This window comes from Mauremys mutica, chromosome 1, assembly GCF_020497125.1.
Source record: "Mauremys mutica isolate MM-2020 ecotype Southern chromosome 1, ASM2049712v1, whole genome shotgun sequence".
In the NCBI taxonomy this organism is placed as follows: Eukaryota; Metazoa; Chordata; order Testudines; family Geoemydidae; genus Mauremys; species Mauremys mutica.
The window spans coordinates 109405088-109425871 of NC_059072.1; the positions used below are offsets into that span (position 1 = coordinate 109405088).

Here is a 20784-nt window from a genome sequence, read left to right on the forward strand (position 1 = left end):
ATTCTTGAGTCCTCTAGTCTCCTTTATTGTCCAAGAAGGGGAATTTACTAGGAAGTGGAGGCACTAATTACTATGGCTTCTTGAATTTTTGCAATGTTCTATTTTGGAGTTGGCATTACATGACTGTAAGGCATTGACACATACACCTCTACCCTGATATAACGTGGGATCGCATACAACGCGGTAAAGCTCTGACATGCCGCTCTGAGCAGCGTGTTAAGGGTGCCGGGCTAGGCCGGGGCCGAGGGGTTCGATAAGGGGCAGAGGTTCTCGGGGGTGCTCAGGGGCTCCCTCCCTTCCAGGGTATGGGGGGCAGGAGCTGTGGGAGGGCACTTTTTGGGGGCCCTGCAGTCCCAGAGTGGCCCGAGAGATTAGCAGGGGGCCGGGAGCAGCCTGCTCTGCTTCCCTCGCCCCGGCCCCGGCTGTGTTGCTTGGGGGATGGGGCTGGGGGGAAGGGATCCCCCCCCCCTGCACTCTCCGGCAGCGGGAAGCGGAGCGCCACGGCTGGGAGGTGGCAGATGGAGCGGACTGAGGCCGTGTCACTCCACTTCCCACTGCCAGTGAGTGCGGAGGGCGTCCTTTCCCCAACCTCCCTGCATTCACTGGTGGTGGGAAGTGGAGCAGCCCAGCCCCAGCCAGCTCCACTCCGCCAGCTCCCAGCCGTGACGCTCCACTTCCCGCTGCCAGTGAGTGCAGGACCTTTCCCCAGCCGTCTCCCAGCAACACGGCTGGGGCCGGGGCAAGGAAAGTGGAGCGGGCTGGGGCCGCGTCGCTCCACTTCCCGCTGCAGGTGAGTACGGGGGGGCATCCTTTCCCCAAACTCCCCGCACTCAGCGATGGTGGGAAGCGGAGCGACATGGCTGGGAGCTGGCAGGATGGAGCAGACTGGGGCCGGGCTGCTCCGCTTCCTGCCGCTGCCGGTGCGTGCCTGTCAGGGGGCGGGGTGGTAGTGGATAGGGGTTGGAGCAGAGGACAGGGGGGTTGGGTAGGGGGTGGGGTCCTGGGGGGTGATTAGGGACGGGGGTCTCTGGAGGGGGCGGTCAGGGAACAAGGAAGGGGGGGGTTCAAAGCAAGTTTGATATAACGCGGTCTCACCTATAACATGGTGAGATTTTTTGTCTCCCGAGGACCATGTTATATCGGGGTAGAGGTGTATTATAAGATTATTCACTGTTCTGTTGCACGTATAGTAAAATTAGTTCATTGCACTGTAGGGACTTTAAGAAATTTCAAGGCTTCCAGTGTCAAGCTACAGAACGTGTATGGATTTTGGGGCTATAAGGGGCTGCTATCATAGAAAGGAGCTGCAGGAGACAGGTGTGCAAGGATCAAAATTCAGTTTTTCTCTCTGGTCTTACAAAATTCATCTTGGTGATCTCCTTGTACATTTGCTTTGCACATATACAGCACCTTTAATCTAATAATATCAAGGGGCTTTACAAATATCAAGCCTTACAACATTATGGTGTGCGTAACTGGTGGTGGTAAGCCTGTATTAGTGATGGGTAAACTGAGGCACTGAGCAATTACATTTTTTTCCCCTGGTTGCAAAACTGGAAATAGAATTCCTGAATTCTATCACCCTCCTGATTTCAGCTCCTTTTGTGTGTGTGTGTGTGTGTGTGTAATCCTAAAAGTTAGAGAAAGAGAGGATATCCTTCATGCCTGGTTGCAGTTAATAAATTTCTCAAGGCAATAAATGAGGGAGATTGAAAACACCACGTAGGCAAAACACACAGCTTGATATGCTGGTTGACTTTGCTTTCCCTTGGATGGACTATTGTAGCCAGAAGGCTGTGCTTGCTCTTTTTAAGTAGCTTATTCTATTGTGCATCACTCAGAAAACAGAACTGCTTTGCTAAGCCCAATTGGGACTAACATACTCAGAGGCCTAATGCAATTTCTAAAAATCCCCATTCCTGTGTAAGCCCCTATTTATTACATCTTTGTAACCATTTGGTTTGCTTGATGCCTGTCTCAGATCTGGTTGGGCACCCCCTGTGTGCCACTCACCAAACTGCTCTAAGAGGAGCCTCTGGATCCCTGGGTATTCTAAGCCTCTGGTGTCTGAATAGAGCTCAGTCACTGCCCCAGTCTTGGGGCCCAGATCCTTTGTCTAGAGCCCATTCCTGAGATCTGGAACCCACAGTTCAGCTGCCTTCCCCCTGGGCTCAGTGCTGACTGCTCAGATTCCTCTGGTAGCTTAAATACACTGTTACTTAAAGGTTTGGGGCGGGGGTGTTAATAAGATGTCAAGTAATCACAGTGAACCAAATCCATGAGTGTTAGAGAACAGTCAGCACAAATACAGAAAGATACGGGTTAAACCCTTCCATTGATCAGGGGATACAACCAGCAGCATGGACTGGTCCAGAAATATAACTTACTGCTGAGTAGTATATATACCTTAGGTTGTTGCCATCAATGCAAACTCCCAAAAAGTAGTTTGTGTCATTCTTACCCTAATATTTCCATTGCCATGCACTTGCTATCCAAGGTTGTTGGAAATTTGTGCCTAGTTTCTAGCAACAATTATATCAGTTGCTTATTGTTGTCAGAAACTTCGGCAAAATGCTACTTTCAATGTGCGCTCCAAAAACAAAAGCTTACACATACTTTTTACTATCATAGAATCATAGAATATCAGGGTTGGAAGAACCTCAAGAGGTCATCTAGTCCAACCCCCTGCTCAAAGCAGGACCAATCCCCAACTAAATCATCCCAGACAAAGCCCTTAAAAACCTCTAAGGAAGGAGATTCCACCACCTCCCTAGGTAACCCATTCCAGTGCTTCATCACCCTCCTAGTGAAAAAGTTTTTCCTAATATACAACCTAGACCTCCCCCACTGCAACTTGAGACCATTACTCCTTGTTCTGTCATCTGGTACCACTGAGAACAGTCTAGATCCATCCTCTTTGGAACCCCCTTTCGGGTAGTTGAAAGCAACTATCAAATCCCCCCTCATTCTTTTCTTCTGCAGACTAAACAATCCCAGTTCCCTCAGTCTCTCCTCATAAGTCATGTGCTCCAGCCCCCTAATCATTTTTGTTGCCCTCTGCTGGACCCTTTCCAATTTTTCCACATCCTTCTTGTAGTGTGGGGCTCAAAACTGGATACAGTACTCCAGATGAGGCCTCACCAATGTCGAATAGAGGGGAATGATCCTACTTATACAGTCCAAAATGCCGTCAGCCTTCTTGGCAACAAGGGCACACTGTTGCCTCATATCCAGCTTCTCGTCTGCTGTAATCTCTAGGTCCTTTTCTGCAGAACTGCTGTCTAGCCATTCGGTCCCTAGTCTGTAGCAGTGCATCGGATTCTTCCGTCCTAAGTGCAGGACTCTGCACTTATCCTTGTTGAACCTCATCAGATTTCTTTTGGCCCAATCCTCTAATTTGTCTAGGTCCCTCTGTATCCTATCCCTACCCTCCAGAGTACCTACCACTCCTCCCAATTTAGTGTCATCTGCAAATTTGCTGAGAGTGCAGTCCACGCCATCCTCCAGATCATTAATGATCCTATATTTCAGGATAGAGGATGCTGTGAAAAGTGGTTCACTTTAGCATAAGTATGGATTCTATTAAAAATGTATAATATTAGCTAAATAATTTTGGTAACACCCTTACCCAGAACTCCACCCAAAAGTGTAAATCTTCTGGTAACTCTCCAAAGGGCCACGTGGAAGGTGCAGCACATAACACATGTAGACTTTGCACACAACATTGTTCTTTAATAGCAGGAGAATTACACAGATCTGCAAAAAAGCAATAAACCCTATACTAATTTCCCCTCCCTCTGGCTCACCCTTTCTTTGTGGGACCATCTGTATTCAGGTAGGCAAGGTTCTTCTCCTCTTGGCTCATCCACCTCCTGCAGCAATTTTCCTCATCTTAAGCTGGTGAAAATTGCCAAAAAGAGCCAAAAGATCAGCTTTGGTCTTTCAAAACCTTCCAGTCCCTCTGTCAGATGACTCCTGCATCAGGAGGATGATCATAGACACTTACAGGTGACTTCATTGTTGGGTGTCCTGTCCCGTGATAAACTGTTCTCCTGGCTGGGAGCCAGTCTGTTGTCAAGAACTGTTTAACTTCAGTGGGAGAGCACTTAAAGTCAATGGCACTTGTATTAAGCTTTTGCCACTACTCCTGTTGGAATTTAGGTCCAACTTGGAGGTAATGGACAATAGAGAGAGCAAAGCATGCATATTCAGAATGGAGTTTGCAGCTTGGTAAACATACATACAGAGAATTTATAAATTGTGCAGATTCCTTGAATCGTCAAATGCCCCCTATGTCTTAATACCATGGTATGTGTGGCCTTTGACTAGGAATGAAATTGTAGGAGTTTTTTTAATGGTTAAAACTGGGGGGCTCCCTAGAAGTTTTATTGCAGACCTTGCTATTACAATATTGTTTTAAATGTGCATCCTGTTAGTTTCTCCAGTCTCTACGTGCATTGACCCATCCTTCTAGTTCTAAGAAATACTAACTCTGCAACAAAAGTGTCTCCCAAGAGCCTTTGTTTTGTTAGATGCCATAACTTGCATGGCCACACCATATGAGAAATGTAACCATGGTGAGACTATGGAAAATGGCCGGTTTGTTACCAGTTGAAAACTTCTTATGATCAGACAGCTAAAAAGAGATTTCTACCCCTTTTATCCTTTCCTCTTTCCCACCCGTTACAGTCTTGTTAGCAGTAACATTCTGGAATGGATCCAGGAAACTGGATAGGGCTGCTATGTTGCTTGGAGGAGCAAGGGAATGAGAACCTGCCAGCCAGGTTGGCAGAACATCTTTTATGGTAGCTCAGGGGAAATTATCTTTCCTGTAGGATATTTCTTGTCCTATTTGGAGTTCTGCACAAAAGCTGTCAGTAACTGAGAATTTTTAAAGAAGAGTTTCTTTAATAGCGAAATGCCATCTAGTCAGAAACACAGTTGAACGGTATTTCTAGTACTACCCAGTATTCGAAGTGCAGACTAAAGAGTGTCAGAAGTAGATAAGGATTTACCCCTGTTCTGATGGCGGTTGTGATACTTTTGCTTATGCAGCCCAAAAGCACTTTTAAAAAAAAGTGATTGCATTATAAGCACTTATCTAATTTCCTGCATATGGTCAGTATTAGGGATCTTTCAGCTACCACTTTCCAACCAACTCCCTCCCATAGAATATCTTTGGGTTACTTTTCCCCAGGTGTGTTAGTTTGCATTTTTCCTGATTAAATCTCCTGGTCCATTATTCTGGATGCCTTTGAAAAATTATTTCTTTCATCTCATTGATATTTGCAACATCTCTGAATTAAATTTAATCTACAAATTTAATGTACAATTTGGACTATTTAAATCGGGTTCTCAAACTTCATTGCACTGCGACCCCCTTCTGACAACAAACATTACTTCGACCCCCAGAGGGGGAACCCAAGCCTGAGCCTGCCCAAGCCCCACTGCCACAGGTGGGGGCGGGGGGCAAAGCCCACTGCTCTGGGCAGGGGGGCCAAAGCTGAAGCTCAAGGGCTTCAACCCCAGGAAGGGGGTCTGCAACCTGAGTCCTGCTGCCCAGGGTTAAAGTCCTTGGCCTTTGGCTTCGGCCCCGGGCAGTGGGGCTCGGGCTTCAGCCTCAGGCCCCAGCAAGTCTAAGCCAGTCCTGGCGACCACATTTAAAGGGAGTTGCAGCCCACTTTGGGGTCCTGACCCACAGTTTGAGAATCCCTGGTTTAAATAAAAACAGCCCCTGTGGCACTCCATCAGATCACCGCCCCGCCCCCCCAATTCAGTACATTACTGTTTGTCATTGCTCCTTTGGTTATGGTCCTTTCTTACCGGTTTTCAATCCATATGACAGTACTCCTATTTAAACCAATTCAAATAGATTTTCCAGTCCAGTTTAGTGATGTGCTGTGTCCAACAGATAAATTACACCATTAACCATGTTTATTTAGCATTACATTTCTTTGTATTTGAGAATCCTAATCAACAGCTCTAGGAAGTTAGCCAGTGTGTGTTAGGTGATCAATCAGTTATTACATGCAGTACTTGCTATTGGGAATTTTGCATTTAAAAACCTAGCGGAAGAATATATTTAGGAGCTGTTGCTTAGTACTGTAATTCTACTTCTTTAATCTATACAAAGGGACCTGTTTCTCATGTAACATATTTGTATTGCTTTAGACTTCATGACAGAAAGATGTGTATAATAGGACTCAGCATCCTAATGGAATTGCAAAACCGACCTCCTGCGGTAGATGCTGTGGCTGCGCAGATTGTTCCTTCAATCCTGCTCCTGTTTCTGGGATTAAAACAAGTATGTGCTACACGAGAATTTACGGAACAGGAAGACCAGGCTAAAGACGAAAAACACGATGCAGAAGATAATGGTAAAATCTCCCATTTCCACATTCTGGATTGAATTTTAAATGTGTTTGAAATTACAGTTGATTTTAAGACTCATCAGCCTTTCTGCTGAATTGGTCTGGTTTATTGGATGCTTGGAAAAATCCTCTTGTGAATTGGTCATTCCTCTTAAAATTAATGCTAAAGCCCTTTTGGGGTGTATCTATGTCACTTCTCCTGCAAGGGCAGTTTTGTTTTAAAAATAATAAAAGCTGCAAATCCATGGTGCCCAATCACAAATGGGCTCTGTAAACCAGCATGCACAGGAGACTCCTGACTAATAGGCCAGCAGAAATTGGGCAGTGCTGTGGAGGCAGCATTCTTGGTCCCTGGGAAAAAAAATGTCCCCAATAGCTACCTCTTCAACTAATTTAAAAAGTAATGATAATGGGCTTGGAAGGGATCCCTGGCATGTCGTCTTCTCCCAGATGGAGGGTGGCAAAAGGAAAGATGGATTAAAAAATGACTTTTTTTTCAAAAAGAACTGATATTTTAATTTAAAGGGGAGTTTTTTATTTAAATAACATAGGTTTATTTTTAAATGAAAATTTATTTACAATTAATTTTACATTGTAAGGAAAGTCAAACCACTGAACTAGTGAAGTCATTGGCTCGCCATCTGGAACCAGAGTTTGTTGAAATGCTAAACCAGCTTTTGACAGCAGAAGCTTCTTCTGCAGGAGCAGAAAATATTTTCTTCATTTCAGTTTAATCAGCTAGTTCAGTTCAATGATTAGTTCATTCAAAGTTAAGAAACCAATTGTGAGTTGAAGAAAGCAGAAAAGCTTATTTTCCTCTGCTAATCTATGAATAAAAACTAGGTGTAAGAAGATGAGATCTACTAGTTCTAAAAACTTGAAGGGTGGAAACAATCAGTTTAATTCACTAACTACAGATAATGCTTCCTTTGTTTGATAAATCCATTTTAAATGGAAAACCGTGTTTTGATGAACTCCATTCTGTTGTATCCAGCATATTTAAGGTAGTTTTGTTTAATAAAACAACTTTAAAAGTGCTCTTTTTGTGCACTTTTAATTGAATTCCAAATTCCAATCTTAATAGAGATTGACACAAATCTTGAGTAAAAAAGAAAATCCTCTAGTAAATAAATGCATCTTTTACCATTTTCTAACATAATAAAATATAAAAATTAAGAATGTGAATGAATGTAAATTAATCTATATAATTGCTTAAATAACTGTGTATAGATAGTTTATGTTCCTGGTTAGCAAAATGTACCAAATTTAGTGGAAAGGCAATATTTTGTTGCAAATCAACATGCTTTAATGGTTTACCAGTCAATGAGAATCAGTCTTTCTTTAGGAAAATAATAAACAAATGCAAAACGAGATTAAAATCAATTCTTTATATAAAAGTTTCCTGCTTACTGCTTTAAATCATGATCAGACTCAATGATGTAAATTGCTTTGGTTTAAATCAATCCACCCTGGCACAAAGAGCCTTCAGGACAGGTTTACAAAGCAGGAATTGAGATGATCATGATTCCTGTGGCAGAGAGGCCTCCTCTCAATCTATCCGGCAAAAAGGAAAAAAAATCCAGAGAATTTGCTGCACTGGAGAGTGTATATTACACAGCATTAATGACAGATTATTTTATTGTCTGGATATCTAATTTGCAGTATGAGATAAAACCATTGTAGGCTCTAATGCTTAAGATGGGTACAAATGAAATGCTTTTAAGAGATGCAAATTTCAGACATAATTGTAATTAAATTGAGTTGCCTCTACTTAATGAGCATAAGAACGTGGTACAGTAGCTACACAATCATTTCAGTAGCCATGTGCTGCTCAGATCTCTGCACTGTGATTTGCCTAAAACTCCAGTCCCACCCATTCCAGACTGCTGTCCATTAGCCCGTAGTAGATATAACCAATTCCACTCATTTTATCCAGCTGACAAAAGAAAAACTTGAAATGCTGTTTTTAGCCCCCATTATATTCTTGAAAATATTTCATAGATATTTTGGCATAGTAACTTGAGACCTTGCTTAAGTCAGAAATAGCAATGTTTGGAACTTACATTTCGGGTTTTTGGTTCAGGATATGATGGCTGTTTCATAAATACGAAGCTGGGTAAAACAACCAAGGGAAGTTGTTTTAAGTGTGTGCAGTTAAGAGAGCTCTCTAAAGGTTGGTAGGCAATACATTTGACAAAAAGTCTTAACTGTATATGGTATCTCTTGGTAAAGTCCAAGTAAGTCTTTATTTGCTGTATTTTATTAAAAAGCAAAATGACAGGCGATTTATATTACCGTATATACTTGATCATAAGCCGGCTTGTTTATAAGCTGACTCCCCAAGATGGATAAGTAAAATGGAAATTTTTTATAACCCATTCATAAGCCGACCCTATAATTTGGGAGTCAGAAAACTTTGGCTCCCGGGCCATCAGGATAAGCTGCTGGTGGGCCAAGATGGTTTGTTTACCTCGAGCGTCCGCAGGCACAGAGGTAAACCTAAGTAAACAAAGTGTCCCGGCGCACCAGCTGCTTACCCTGATGGGCCGGGACAGCAACTGGTGGGGAAATTTTTTGGGGGGAGAAGCTGGGAGTCAGGGGAGTAACCCCTGTGACCACCCCCCACATGACCCCAACCTAGCCTGGGACCCCCACACTCTCCCCATCCCATCCCTTCCCACCTTATCTGGGGAAGGCCAGGGGAGGATGTCTCTGGCCTGGCTGGAGCTGCTCCGGCAGGCTGAGCAGCACAGCTGCAGCCTGCTCCGGCAGGTCAGATCAGGCTGCGTGGCCACAGCATGTTCCAGAGGCCTGGGTCGGGTGACTGGGGGCGGGGCCGAGTGGCACGGCTGCAGCCTGCCATCCCTGGAGCAGTAGCTGCTTCAGAAGCTGAGGGAGAGCAGTGTGGCCAGAAGCAGAGAGACTCTGGCCCCGCCTCTTCCCTTCTGGCTGTGCTGCCTCTCCTTGCTCCCTCTGTTGGAGGAAGGGGCTGTGTCCCACCTCTCCCTGTCTATACCCATTCATAAGCTGACCCCCTTCTCTGGTGCTTCCCTTTATTACTAAAAAAATTCAGCTTATGAATGAGTATATATGGTAATTGAAAAGAGAAAAGTTGCTGTTTTGCTCCTACAGCAGTCTTTTACTCACAAACTAATTGGGTACATGTGAGAGCAAATTTCAGTTTCACACTTCCAAGGTAGTATTAGAAACAGAGCATAACTGTGTTCTAAAATGTATGAAATATTTTGATGGCTTCCTTTTTCAAATCTTCAAGTTTGTTTGTTTTTAAAATGTGGTCCCTTTTCTGGCTAAAAATGTATGTGTACATGTTTTGTCCCTTAATATTTTTAATTACTGAAGGCATATGATGATTTTAAAAAGAAAAATGTTGATATGTTTGCAGAAGAGATCCCAAGTGACGAAGAGGAGACAAATGAAGTGAGTCAGGCAATGCAAGAGAATCATGGAGGAGGTGGTGGTGGAGGAGAAGATGAAGATGAGGATGATGACGATGATGACTGGGATGAAGATGCATTGGAAGAAACTGCTCTGGAAGGATTCAGCACTCCCCTTGACCTTGAAGGTGGTGTGGATGAATATCAGTTTTTTACACACGCACTGTTAAGTACGTACATGCCTGTCTGCATAATTCTTTAATATGATAGTTCAGAGACACTTCCGTTAATCATTGTTTTAAATCCTTATCTGTGGTACTAGTAACCTCTTGCACTATTGAAACTGAAAAATAACCTAAGATCTTTTTTGTATGTTTGCTTCACCATTTATGCTGATTTACCTCCGTTTGGATTTTTGAAAAATTTCCCCCTTTCTACTAATGAGTTTCACTTTCTGATTCTCCTGTTCTAACATAACCATGAAATCTGTGGCTAGCACACACCCAAGGATACATCTAAAGCTGAACAAGTGTTCTAACTGAAAAGGTCCTGAAATCATTTCTGTTCATACTATCTCTATTGCAATTTTTCAAACAAAACCTAAATTATAGGGCCTAAACTACTTCAGTGTCCTTTGAGTGCTCAGATAGAAGTATTTCTCATTTTCTAAATTGTCAAAACCCTAAAGGAAAAAGCATTTTTCTCCTGTCCAGAAGTTTTAACAACTATTGTTTTATTTTTTACTTTTGAAATGAGTCTAATTTTCAGCATAGTGGATGCATTTTGACTGTGAAATTGAACATGGCTGTGAATATTGGGCACACTTTGAAACATTATTAAGTCCCTGTTTCCAGAAAGCTCTTAAGCACGTGCTCAATTTTAAGCCCCTCAAAACCCAGTCCCTTTTGGAAATAGGCCAACTTCATCTGTGTTCTGAGAAGCTGACAGAGGTGCTAAACCAGTGTTGAGGTGTGAGGTCTGTGTTTTTTAACCACAAACCCAGATCTTCTTTCTCTCTGTCTTTTTCATCTTGTCCTTCTGAAATAGCCTTAAAACACAGGCTGATAATCACTTTGCATCCACTCCTTGTTTTGACAGCGGTTCAGATCCGGGATGCAGTCTGGTACCACTCACTGACAGCACCACTGAGCGATGATCAGAAGAAACAATTGCAGGAAATTTACACATTAGCAGAACACCGGCGAAGTGCTGCAGGTCAGTCATTTCTCTGAGGCTATGTGTTGTTGGGACTCTGGAACAGAATTTGCCTCTGGTGGTGCAGTGGGCCAACATGAGTCCCTGTGCACTACTTGACCTGGGTCTGAGAGGAGGTTTAAGCGGTGCATAGGAGCATAAGCGGTGCATAGGGCCTTATGCTGTCTCTGCACTGTAATGAATCTCACCTAGAGATTAGCATTGCCTCTAATTTGTAGACTCCTATCTGGCAGATTGAAACAACTATATAGGGACTGAGCTAGATTTTCAGATGGATTTTGCACATAAAGAGTAAATTAATGGCTGACAGCCATTCATTTGATCAAGACTGTTATAGATCGGTGTGTGTTTTACAGCTGTTTAATTTTTTTACCACTAAAATTACTTTTCACAGTAAATATAAGCATTTGAACATTTAAAAAGGGGTCTGCATTGATGGAAATAAGTTCATTAAACTGAGGAGCCTGCAATGCAATGTCATGTATAATTATTTCATAATAAATTAATCTTTCAATTTCTGTCCTAGAGAGGGGTGTGGAATGTTACTTTAAAAAAAAAATCGAATCTACTGCAATTTATCACTGCCATGGCAGATCTGAGAATGAAATATTGGTCAATAGAGTTCATTCCACAAGCTTCCTCTTTCGCACAGGACTATGTAGATCAGACACAATTGCTCTCTACTTTTATACCCCTTTTCTTTCCCTTCTGTGAATTCTAGAGACCAAGACGATAGAACAACAAAGTGGCTACACATTTGACAACAAAGGACTGATCACAGCATTTAACTTTGGTGGAAATGCTCCTGGAGGCAACTGAAGGAGAAATTGCAAAGGACTCTGGGAATGGCTTCATCATTATATTTTATTATAAAACAGTCATGACTTCTGAGTGTGTGGGGGAGGGTAATCTGATGTTCCAGATGGTTTCCCCTGGGAGACAGCAGTGTGTTTTCCTCACCAGACTGCTCTTTCTAGCCAGCTACTGTAATGTTCAAATTCTTGTGGTGTTTTTATAATTTGATGGACTGAAAAGAAAACATCTGCCCTCAAGGAAACTGAATGACTGAGAGGGGCTAGGTTGAATCTAGTTGAGTTGCACTTCTCAGGTTTTTGCTGTGCAGAATTGGTGGATTCATATGGATAACAGTGCCTTCTGTTGTATATGGATTATCTGAACAAATGAATTTGAGTGTATCGTAATTTTTTTAAGTGTAAGGATTCTTCTAGATGCACTGTAAGCCTCGGTTCCGTGTTTTCCTACTGTCTGTCTTTTACTACATGACTTAGTTGTTTGTTAATTGCATATACATTGCTGGTTTCAAAAACATCATCTCAACTTCCCTCCTTGGTGTAGACCTTTGTATGTTGGGCATTCTTTTGGAATTATAAAGCATACTCTGGGGCTTTCAAGGGTTCTTATTAAAAAAAAAAAAAAAAAAGCAGGTTTTTCCCTTGATGCAACGGTCACCTCAGCCTATGTCCTTGAGATCTCTCCATTAAAAGACAACCCACTTGAGTTGTAATGGCACTCATGCCCTGGCACGTTCAGATCAAAACAGACACTGGTACCAAATAATTTCCATCTCCATAAGTGTGTGAGTGATCAATCTCTGGCCCTTGCGAGTAGATGAGCTACATGACAACTTGTCTCCTTTATTGCTGAATATTGGGTTTTATTTTGGGACCCTATAAATTCTTTTCCTTTAGTGATTCATTATCATTCCAGCTATAGTACTGAAAAATGGGGGGCCATAACATTTTAAAGCAATAATTTATCTTAGTGGAGGGGAAAGTAGCTCCAAATCTTGCTTTTTTATGTCTGAATTTCTACTCTGCATCCCATCTGGCTCCTATTCCCAGTGCTGTAATTTAGTCCTGTTTAATTTTCCCATGTTTAAAAGGACAGTCTCTTATACTCAAATATACACAAATACGTGATTGTATGTGTGTTCGTAGAGTGAAACTTGTCTTAAGCAGACACCCAGCTAAATACTGATATGCACAGAAATCCTTCTTCTATAACTAAGGGGTTAACAAAGTTATAGTGGAAATGACGGGGATACATTAAAATGGTTAAATATTTTAAAATGAGGATTGAAGGTAGAATCTTTAATCCATGTTTCATGTCTTTTTTTTGTGTCTGATCACTTGAAAGTGTTTACTAGACAACTGTTACCCCAAGACTGACATGAAAGGTGAAAAGCCCTTTGCCTGGGGTGGTACCCAATTGAAAAAGCTCAACTCTTCCTTCCTTCCCCATCACCTCTTCAGCTACTGCAAAGGGGGAGGGGTGGTGTCCTTGGACGCTGCTCAGGGCTCTCATCTTTTATACTAACCTCTGTCTCTCCCACTGCCCAGCTGTGAAAATACCTCTCTCCTGTTTTCCCCTCCTCCTACCCCAGAATCTTCTGCCTGCTAGAACTGCTGGGTGGAGAGAGGTCCTCTGCTGCTTTAGCCCTCTTCAGCCTTCTACCTCCTGCTGTGGGGGTCATGTGTCTGCTACTTTACCCCTCCCTCAGCCTCAGTGTTAGGTCCTCTCCAATGGCCTTCTCTGCCACTGTTTATAGATTTTTTTTTTCTTCAAAGCAGCCCCAGAATGAAATTGACTTGGTTTTTGTTAGTTTTCACTGCTACTATTCAAAACCCTGGGTGCAGCAGTGAAAAACTATCATGTCTCTTAGATCTGCTTTCATTCCGCTAAAGCCTGAGAAGCTTTGAACACTTGAAAATTCAGGCCCCAGTGCCTTTGCTAATAAGGTGATTGGTGATTTTGGATGTCCAATATGAGACAGAGGCCTCTGTACTTTTTGAAAATCAGGCCCCAAAGTCATTGGTCACTTTCAGAGATTTAGGGCTGGAGATGTCTCCCTAACACTCTAGATGGATAACACTACATACTACATCACTTTACTTTCAGTTTACAGTTGGGATTTCTTTACAACAATAAAAAGCTAGAAACTTGTTCACAGTTCTAAACAAAAGTTATTCAGAAGTCGGTGGCATTGATTTTTCCACACATACTTGGCAATGGAAGCTTCCTTTTTGCCATTGGGCATCTGGCAAATGGAGGTTTTAAGCTCTGTTCATTTATGTATAAAATGTTGATTGTCAGTCAGTGGGATTTCCTTCAAAGCCTCTCCTCCCACCAGAACTAAGAACAAAAGGATTTTTTTTCTTCCACTAATGAAGGTCATTGCATAATCAAAATGTAGTTTTCAGGAGTTAATATGTTCAAGCAGGAATCTACCACTGTATAGCACTATCCTTGTGTCCACCCTTCTGAGTCATAGTTGTTCCCTTAATGCTGCTGCTTGTATACTTTTCAAATGAACTGCCAAGATTTCATCCAGATGTTTCTGACAATGGATTTGAATTGCTATTTGGTATCTTACAGTTGTGGTCAGAGGGGAGATTTTAGGAGGTGGTGCACAAAAGGGTGACTAGCTTTTTCCTTCCCAGCAGATTGAGCAAATGTTTCTACTGGCAAAAAACAAACATAAATTTATACTCTTTTTGAAAAGGTATTCAATTAAAGAAAAAGTCCCAAGATTTCCTGGGCTCCAAACTCCCCTTTTACATGTGGTTCTCTTTTAATGTGATAAATATTCATTCATACACAATCATAATAGGCAAGGGATTGTAGGGATTTCTTCTTGAGATGTCTCCAGCTTGTACTACATTTAGTACAAATGTGCATTACTTTCTCAGTTGAAGCCAGGGTAATCGTGGAACGTCAGATACCAGCAACATTGAACTGAGCAAGATGTAGTCGCCCTTGGAAATGCAGACTTATGAATGTATTGTCAAATAAAACAAAGGCTGATAAAAGTAACCTTTGCTGCCCTGTGCCAGCATTCACTAAGTGTGAAGGTGACTGTATGGACGCTATGGGTGCTTAAGTATGAAATTAGATTTGTGTAGGTTATAATTATAGCAAGTGTTAACTTATGTGGTAAAACATCTTTTTCAGATAAATTAACCGGTCCTGGGTGTGAAATTTCAAATGCTGTTTTGTCGTTCTTAAACTTCTGGCGACTCTTATTATTCTTTTGGTTTCCTCTTTTTGCTTTGGCTGAGTCTTTCTGTGAAGCGGGAAGAGTACAGTCTGTTTTTGCAACAAAGCAAACTCTACTACCAAAGTGGCTAGCTCCAGGAAGAAAGCAGAATACCAAACTGAAGAAAACCTGCACTGATTAAAATTGACATGCTTTGGCAGTGGCTGGGTCAAAATATGTAAAACATGTTCTGCAGAGTGTCATAGTAAGATTCTTTGCTTCAGTAGGAAAAGGGCGTTTTGGGGGTGGGAATTGTGGGAGAGGAGGTATGGAAATAAGTGATTTTACGACTTCAGAATCTGCCATTTGTCCAGGTGGAGAAATTTAGTCTTTACTGAAGGTTAGATTACATCACAAGTTAGTAGACAAGAGCAGCCATTGGAACGGTAGGATTTTGAAGCCCATCAGGCAATACAATACCATGCACAGCTGCCGGCAGCACAGCTGTCTTCAGAGTTGGACGCCCAGCTAGCTGCTGCTGCTCTCCGGCCGCCCAGCTTTGTAAGCAGCGCAGAAGTAAGGGTGGCAATACCGCAACCTCCCCTACAGTAGCTTTGCGACCCCTTTTTGTGTTAGGACCTCCAGTTTGATAAACTCTCATTTAAGGGCTCTTCATGTTTATATTTTACCATTTAAAAGTACATATTGTGATAGAGCAGGACCAGGGAGCAGTGGCAGAGTGGTCATGGGGAGGTATATAAGCCCTAGGCTAATTAAGGCATGGTTCCCTGTAGACTAGGGAAGGTTACTACAGGTTAATTGGAGCACCTGTAGCCAATCAGGAACTCCCCCCCCCCCCCCAAAAAGCTGCTTTAGGCAGACTGGGTGGAGAGAGGACTGGAGTTTGGAGGTGTGTTGCTGAGAATTGAAAGACCAGAGAACTGGAGGAAGGGAGACCCTGCCCTAACAGAGCAGAGAGATTCCCTTCCTGAGCATCAAGAGGGTAAGAAGCCCGCAGGGGTTGAGAGGGGCTGGGGCTCAGCGTGAGGAACAAACCCAGACCCCTTCCCCACTTCCCTCCTCTACCACCTTCCTGGGTCACTAACGGGGCCCTCGGCTCCCAAAGAGCAAGGGTAAGGGGGTCGCATCCTAGCCCCCCTGCCAAGAAAAGTGCGGGACCCACCATCCCAATGTCGGTCATTTTGTCGCAATATTCATACTTCCATGAAATTGAAGATTTAAATATCTGAAACCATGAAATTCAAGATTTTTTAAATGCTATGACTGTGACATTTATAAAAATGGACCATGAATTTGGTAGGGTGCTATCCATGACACAGATGGAGCTAACATAAATGAATGGTTGGTGCATAGAACTTGATCTTTATCAGAAAGAAGGAAAAAGTTACATCTTCTAGTTAAGGTTCTGTGCCATCTCTTGTTAATGTCAGCCAGCACTGTGGGCAACTCCCCATGTCTCTGCTTCTTCAATCATTCTTAGTCCAGGAGGTTTTGTTGCTCTTCAGGTTGGCAGAGAAACATATTTCCCCAATCCCAGCAAAGCACATAACACAGGTACCTTAACAGCTGCTTGACTGAGCAGAAAAACACTTTATACAGCTGTAGACAACATTCTCCTTGAAATGTTACATGTGATCGAAGCAAGTGGGGTGTAGTCATTTACAAAAATAGCAAAGGTCCTGAGACCCTATTTCAGGAAGAGATCAGAAAGCCTTAGATATAGAGAGAATATATAGACTGGTTCAGTTGCCTGCTTAATATATCTCCTCCAATGCCATTACTGGTGAAAACAAAATATAAAGGAAGGTAGATCTAAATAAGTCTTTTGCTTTGAACTGGCAGAGACATCCCTGGTCCATGCATCTAATCGGGATGCTCTCTGCAGACATACTCCTATGCCTTTTAAGACAGGATCAGCTGAGCCAGTGTGCAGACTCACTCTGGACAGCTGGAGACTCAATTTGACAGCCTGACAAGTGAGAGATCAAGTCAAAATTTGGCTGTCTGTGTTGGGGGGTACTCTCCACACAGGCTCTGAGAGGGCTGAGTTAGGCCACATGGGCCCAATCAACCAATTGGGCTGCAAAGGGGGGAGACTTAAGATGGGGGAAGCTAATTAGAAGGAGGCTCATCTGTGAGGGAACAGATTGTGCTTCTACAAAGCAAGGAAGCTGGCAACAGTGTGAAGACAGCAGGAAGGAAGCCTGCAGTTCCCCTCCAGGAGGCAAGGGAGAAGCAGCCTGGTAGGAAGGAGTCCAGGGGGGAGTGCAGTAAGGTGGTGGAGATGCACACCTTACCTGTTCACTACAGGGCCTGGACTGGAACCCAGAGTAGAGGGTGGGCCTGGGTGTTGTACTTAAAGTACTGCACTGGATCTTTTCAGGGGGGATAAGGCAAAGTGCCACATTTATTGGTAATACATGTATCAATCAACACTGTATCATATGCATATGATATATGTTACACTCATGCACTCATGTGTACACACACAAGCACACTTGTTTTTGTTACTAGTTGCTCCTCTTAACTTCACTGGCCAGGTGAGTGGATCCAAATCGATGCTCCGATGTTGACAAGACGAGACCCGGGGTCCTCTGCAAGATTTCTCACATTTATAGCAGCTTCCCTCTCATGCAAATCTATACCAGATGCAAAATCTGTGTCTGTGTCAGTTGGTCATCTGTGATGCTTCCTTTTGGGTGTTGTCTTAATGCTGCCACATTTATTTTCAAAGATGGTGTTTTCAAAAGAAGGTTCTCGCTTCTTAACTTAGGGGCTCAATACAAAGTTTCTACATAAGGATTTGATACAAAGTTCCTATATCAAAGGACTTGATAAAAAGTTGTATGAAAATAGAGGTTATATATGGAAAGACTTAATACAAGGTTATATGAGGAGGTATAATACAAAGTCATATGAAAATGACACACAGTTATGGAAAGATGCTTAATGCAGAGATTTATCTACATGGGTTCCCCTACCAACCACTGCAGAGTGGTACTGTTTGGGGGCAGACTACCTGAGTTACTTGTTGGAGTGACAGGATCAGGGCAGTGGACATGTGGACTGCTTGGTGACATGTGGACAGAAAAGACAGACCACCGCAGAAGGGCTGTGTCAAAAAGAGACTGGAGCAGCTCTTGGAGTGAGAGAGGGGCTGCAGACAGAGAGAGAGATGGAGCATAAAGGTGGGAAGGGGAATCAACGATGCAGAACTAACCCCCAGAACAACCAGGAGGAGGCGACAGCTCTGGTAAGTAGAGCCCCTCTTCTCCCCCCACTCCTCCCAGTCACACACTGTCTACCAGGTAATAGATATGACTCTTTTCTCAAAACCATTTAACAAACTCACTCTAGACTCAGAGGGGTAGCCATGTTAGCCTGGATCTGTAAAAGCAGCAAAGAGTCCTGTTGCACCTTATAGACTAACAGACGTATTGGAGCATGAGCTTTCGTGGGTGAGTACCCACTTCGTTGGGTAGCTGTAGCTGAACGATTATCACTAGTGTTTTGCAAAGGGTGTTCAATCCCACTGTATCCTTTCCTCAAGATTGTGGGTGTTATATCCTTGGGGCAGCCGGTGTAGGAAGCAATCACTTGAGGCCAGAGAGCAGGCAGCTAACCAAAACCTCCATTTTATTTACATATATACAGAGAGCAGCTCAGCCGGTTGAAACCGGTTGAGCTAACCCATAATAATCTAACTCAGTTGCCATAGCAACAAAACCATGACAACCAAATACACAACATATTCCTCCCCCCCTAATAAGAACATCCCCTAAATAAAACACACACTAGACTAGAGAAGGAGGGTAGACTGCCTCCATTCCCGGCTAAACCCTGGGGATTATTTTGCCCCATAACCGTGGGTTCGCCCTAGCTAAAGATCCAGCCGATGAGGAGGCCTTCTGTCTCTAGGTGGATTACGGCGAACTACTGGTGTTGTTGCACCCAAAAGCACTAGGGGCTCAGGGTCCGCAGCACGAACAGGTGAGGAGGTGGTATCAGCTCGTCCTGGGCAAAGGGGTATCTCAGCTGCCGGCAGTAATGGAGGAGAACAGTCAGAAACAGGTGACTCGTGATTCGATCCCTCACCAGAAGAGGTGAAGTCAGACCCCTCAACTGCAGATGGGTCCTGAGGACTGGCATGACCTGGCAACAGCTGATCTACATGTCGCCGCCAGGTAAGATTCTCTGCAGTCCGGACTGTGTAGGAAACAGGTCCTGTTTGAGTGATGACTGTGGCCGGAACCCATTTAGCTCTGGAAGTATAATTCCGAGCCAAAACTGGCTGTCCCGGGCTAAAGGTTCGGTCTTTTGCTCTGGGTGCCCGTCTGATGACTTGATATTGCTGCTGATGTTGCACAATTTGTCGGGGTTCAGAAGGTTTCAGCAGATCAAAGCAAGTGCGCAGCTGTCGTCCCATCATTAGAAAGGCCGGAGATGCGTGGGTCGTAGCATGAGGTGTGTTTCTGTAGGAAAGTAAAAAGGTATCCAGACGCTTTTGAATGGAGTGTTGTCCCCTTGCTGATTTCAAAGCGTTTTTCATTGTCTGCACAAATCTTTCAGCTAATCCGTTGGTGGACGGATGATATGGTGCTGACGTGATGTGGTGTATCCCATTTGCTTTCATAAAATTTTGAAACTCCTGAGAAACGAACTGCGGTCCGTTGTCGCTCACAAGTTGTTCTGGCAGACCAAAACGACTAAAGAGTCCTCGTAGTTTTTGGATAGTACTCTCTGCAGAAGTGGACTGCATTATAGAGACTTCTGGCCATTTAGAATGGGCATCTATTGCCACCAAGAACATGCTTCCTTCAAGGGGGCCAGCAAAGTCAACGTGAATACGTTGCCACGGGTTTTCAGGCCAGTCCCATGGGTGTAGGGGTGCCCACTGGGGTGCATTCCTCACACCCTGACATGACATACAAGCTTTTGCCTTCTCTTCAATAGCGCTGTCCAGTCCAGGCCACCAAAAATAGCTTCGTGCAATTTCCTTCATGCGCACTATTCCACAGTGACCGGAATGTAACTGTTCTAACATTTGTGATCTCAGTGGTGGTGGAATAATGACACGTCTCCCCCACAACAAACAACCAGATTGGACCGATAACTCCGTCCGCTTGGACATGTAGGGAACAAGGTCGGATGAGACCGGAGAGGTTTGTCGAGATGTTCCATGCATCACCAGGTCCATAACGTGGGACAATACTGGGTCAACGCGAGTTGCCTTCTTTATCTGAGTAGCAGTGATGGGTGTATTCTCTACCTGTTCAAAGTAGAAGATTTCCTTGTGGGCACTATCGTGGTGTTTGACCGGCAAAGGCAACCTTGAGAGGCCATCTGCATTGCCGTGTAGAGTGGATTTCCGATATTTGATTTCATATGTGTGTGCTGAAAGTAACAATGCCCAACGTTGCATACGACTAGCAGCTAATGGGGGAATGCCTGTGTAAGGTCCAAAAATTTATGTCAGAGGTCGATGGTCTGTGAGAAGAGTAAATTTTCGCCCAAACAGGTACTGATGAAACTTCCGAATTCCAAAAACAATTCCTAATGCCTCACGTTCGATTTGGGCGTAGTTAGTTTCTGCTTTGCTTAGAGTGCGTGAAGCAAAAGCAATAGGTCTCTCTTCTCCTGAAGGCATAATATGTGACACGACTGCTCCCACTCCATAAGGGGAGGCATCGCAGGCCAATTGCAGTGGTAAGGATGGATCAAAGTGCGTTAGAACTTCAGAATTTAGCAATGCATCCTTAGCTTTGTTAAACGCAACATCACAGGC

At 43.6% G+C, this 20784-nt stretch overlaps 1 protein-coding gene across 2 annotated transcripts in view; it reads left to right on the forward strand.

Annotated features, from left to right (window-relative positions):
* The window catches only part of IPO8 (importin 8), an 80046-nt gene extending 65063 nt beyond the window's left edge, over nucleotides 1–14983 (forward strand). Inside the window, exons 22-25 of one of the 2 annotated variants that reach the window (XM_044990676.1) lie at nucleotides 6172–6377; nucleotides 9775–9996; nucleotides 10865–10981; nucleotides 11703–14983. In XM_044990676.1, coding sequence (XP_044846611.1) covers nucleotides 6172–6377; nucleotides 9775–9996; nucleotides 10865–10981; nucleotides 11703–11800 — 643 coding nt within the window. In that variant the 3' untranslated portion in view covers nucleotides 11801–14983. The remainder of the gene's footprint in view (nucleotides 1–6171; nucleotides 6378–9774; nucleotides 9997–10864; nucleotides 10982–11702) is intronic. The other variant, XM_044990684.1, reaches the window with a different exon arrangement.
* Nucleotides 14984–20784: the final 5801 nt, after the last annotated feature.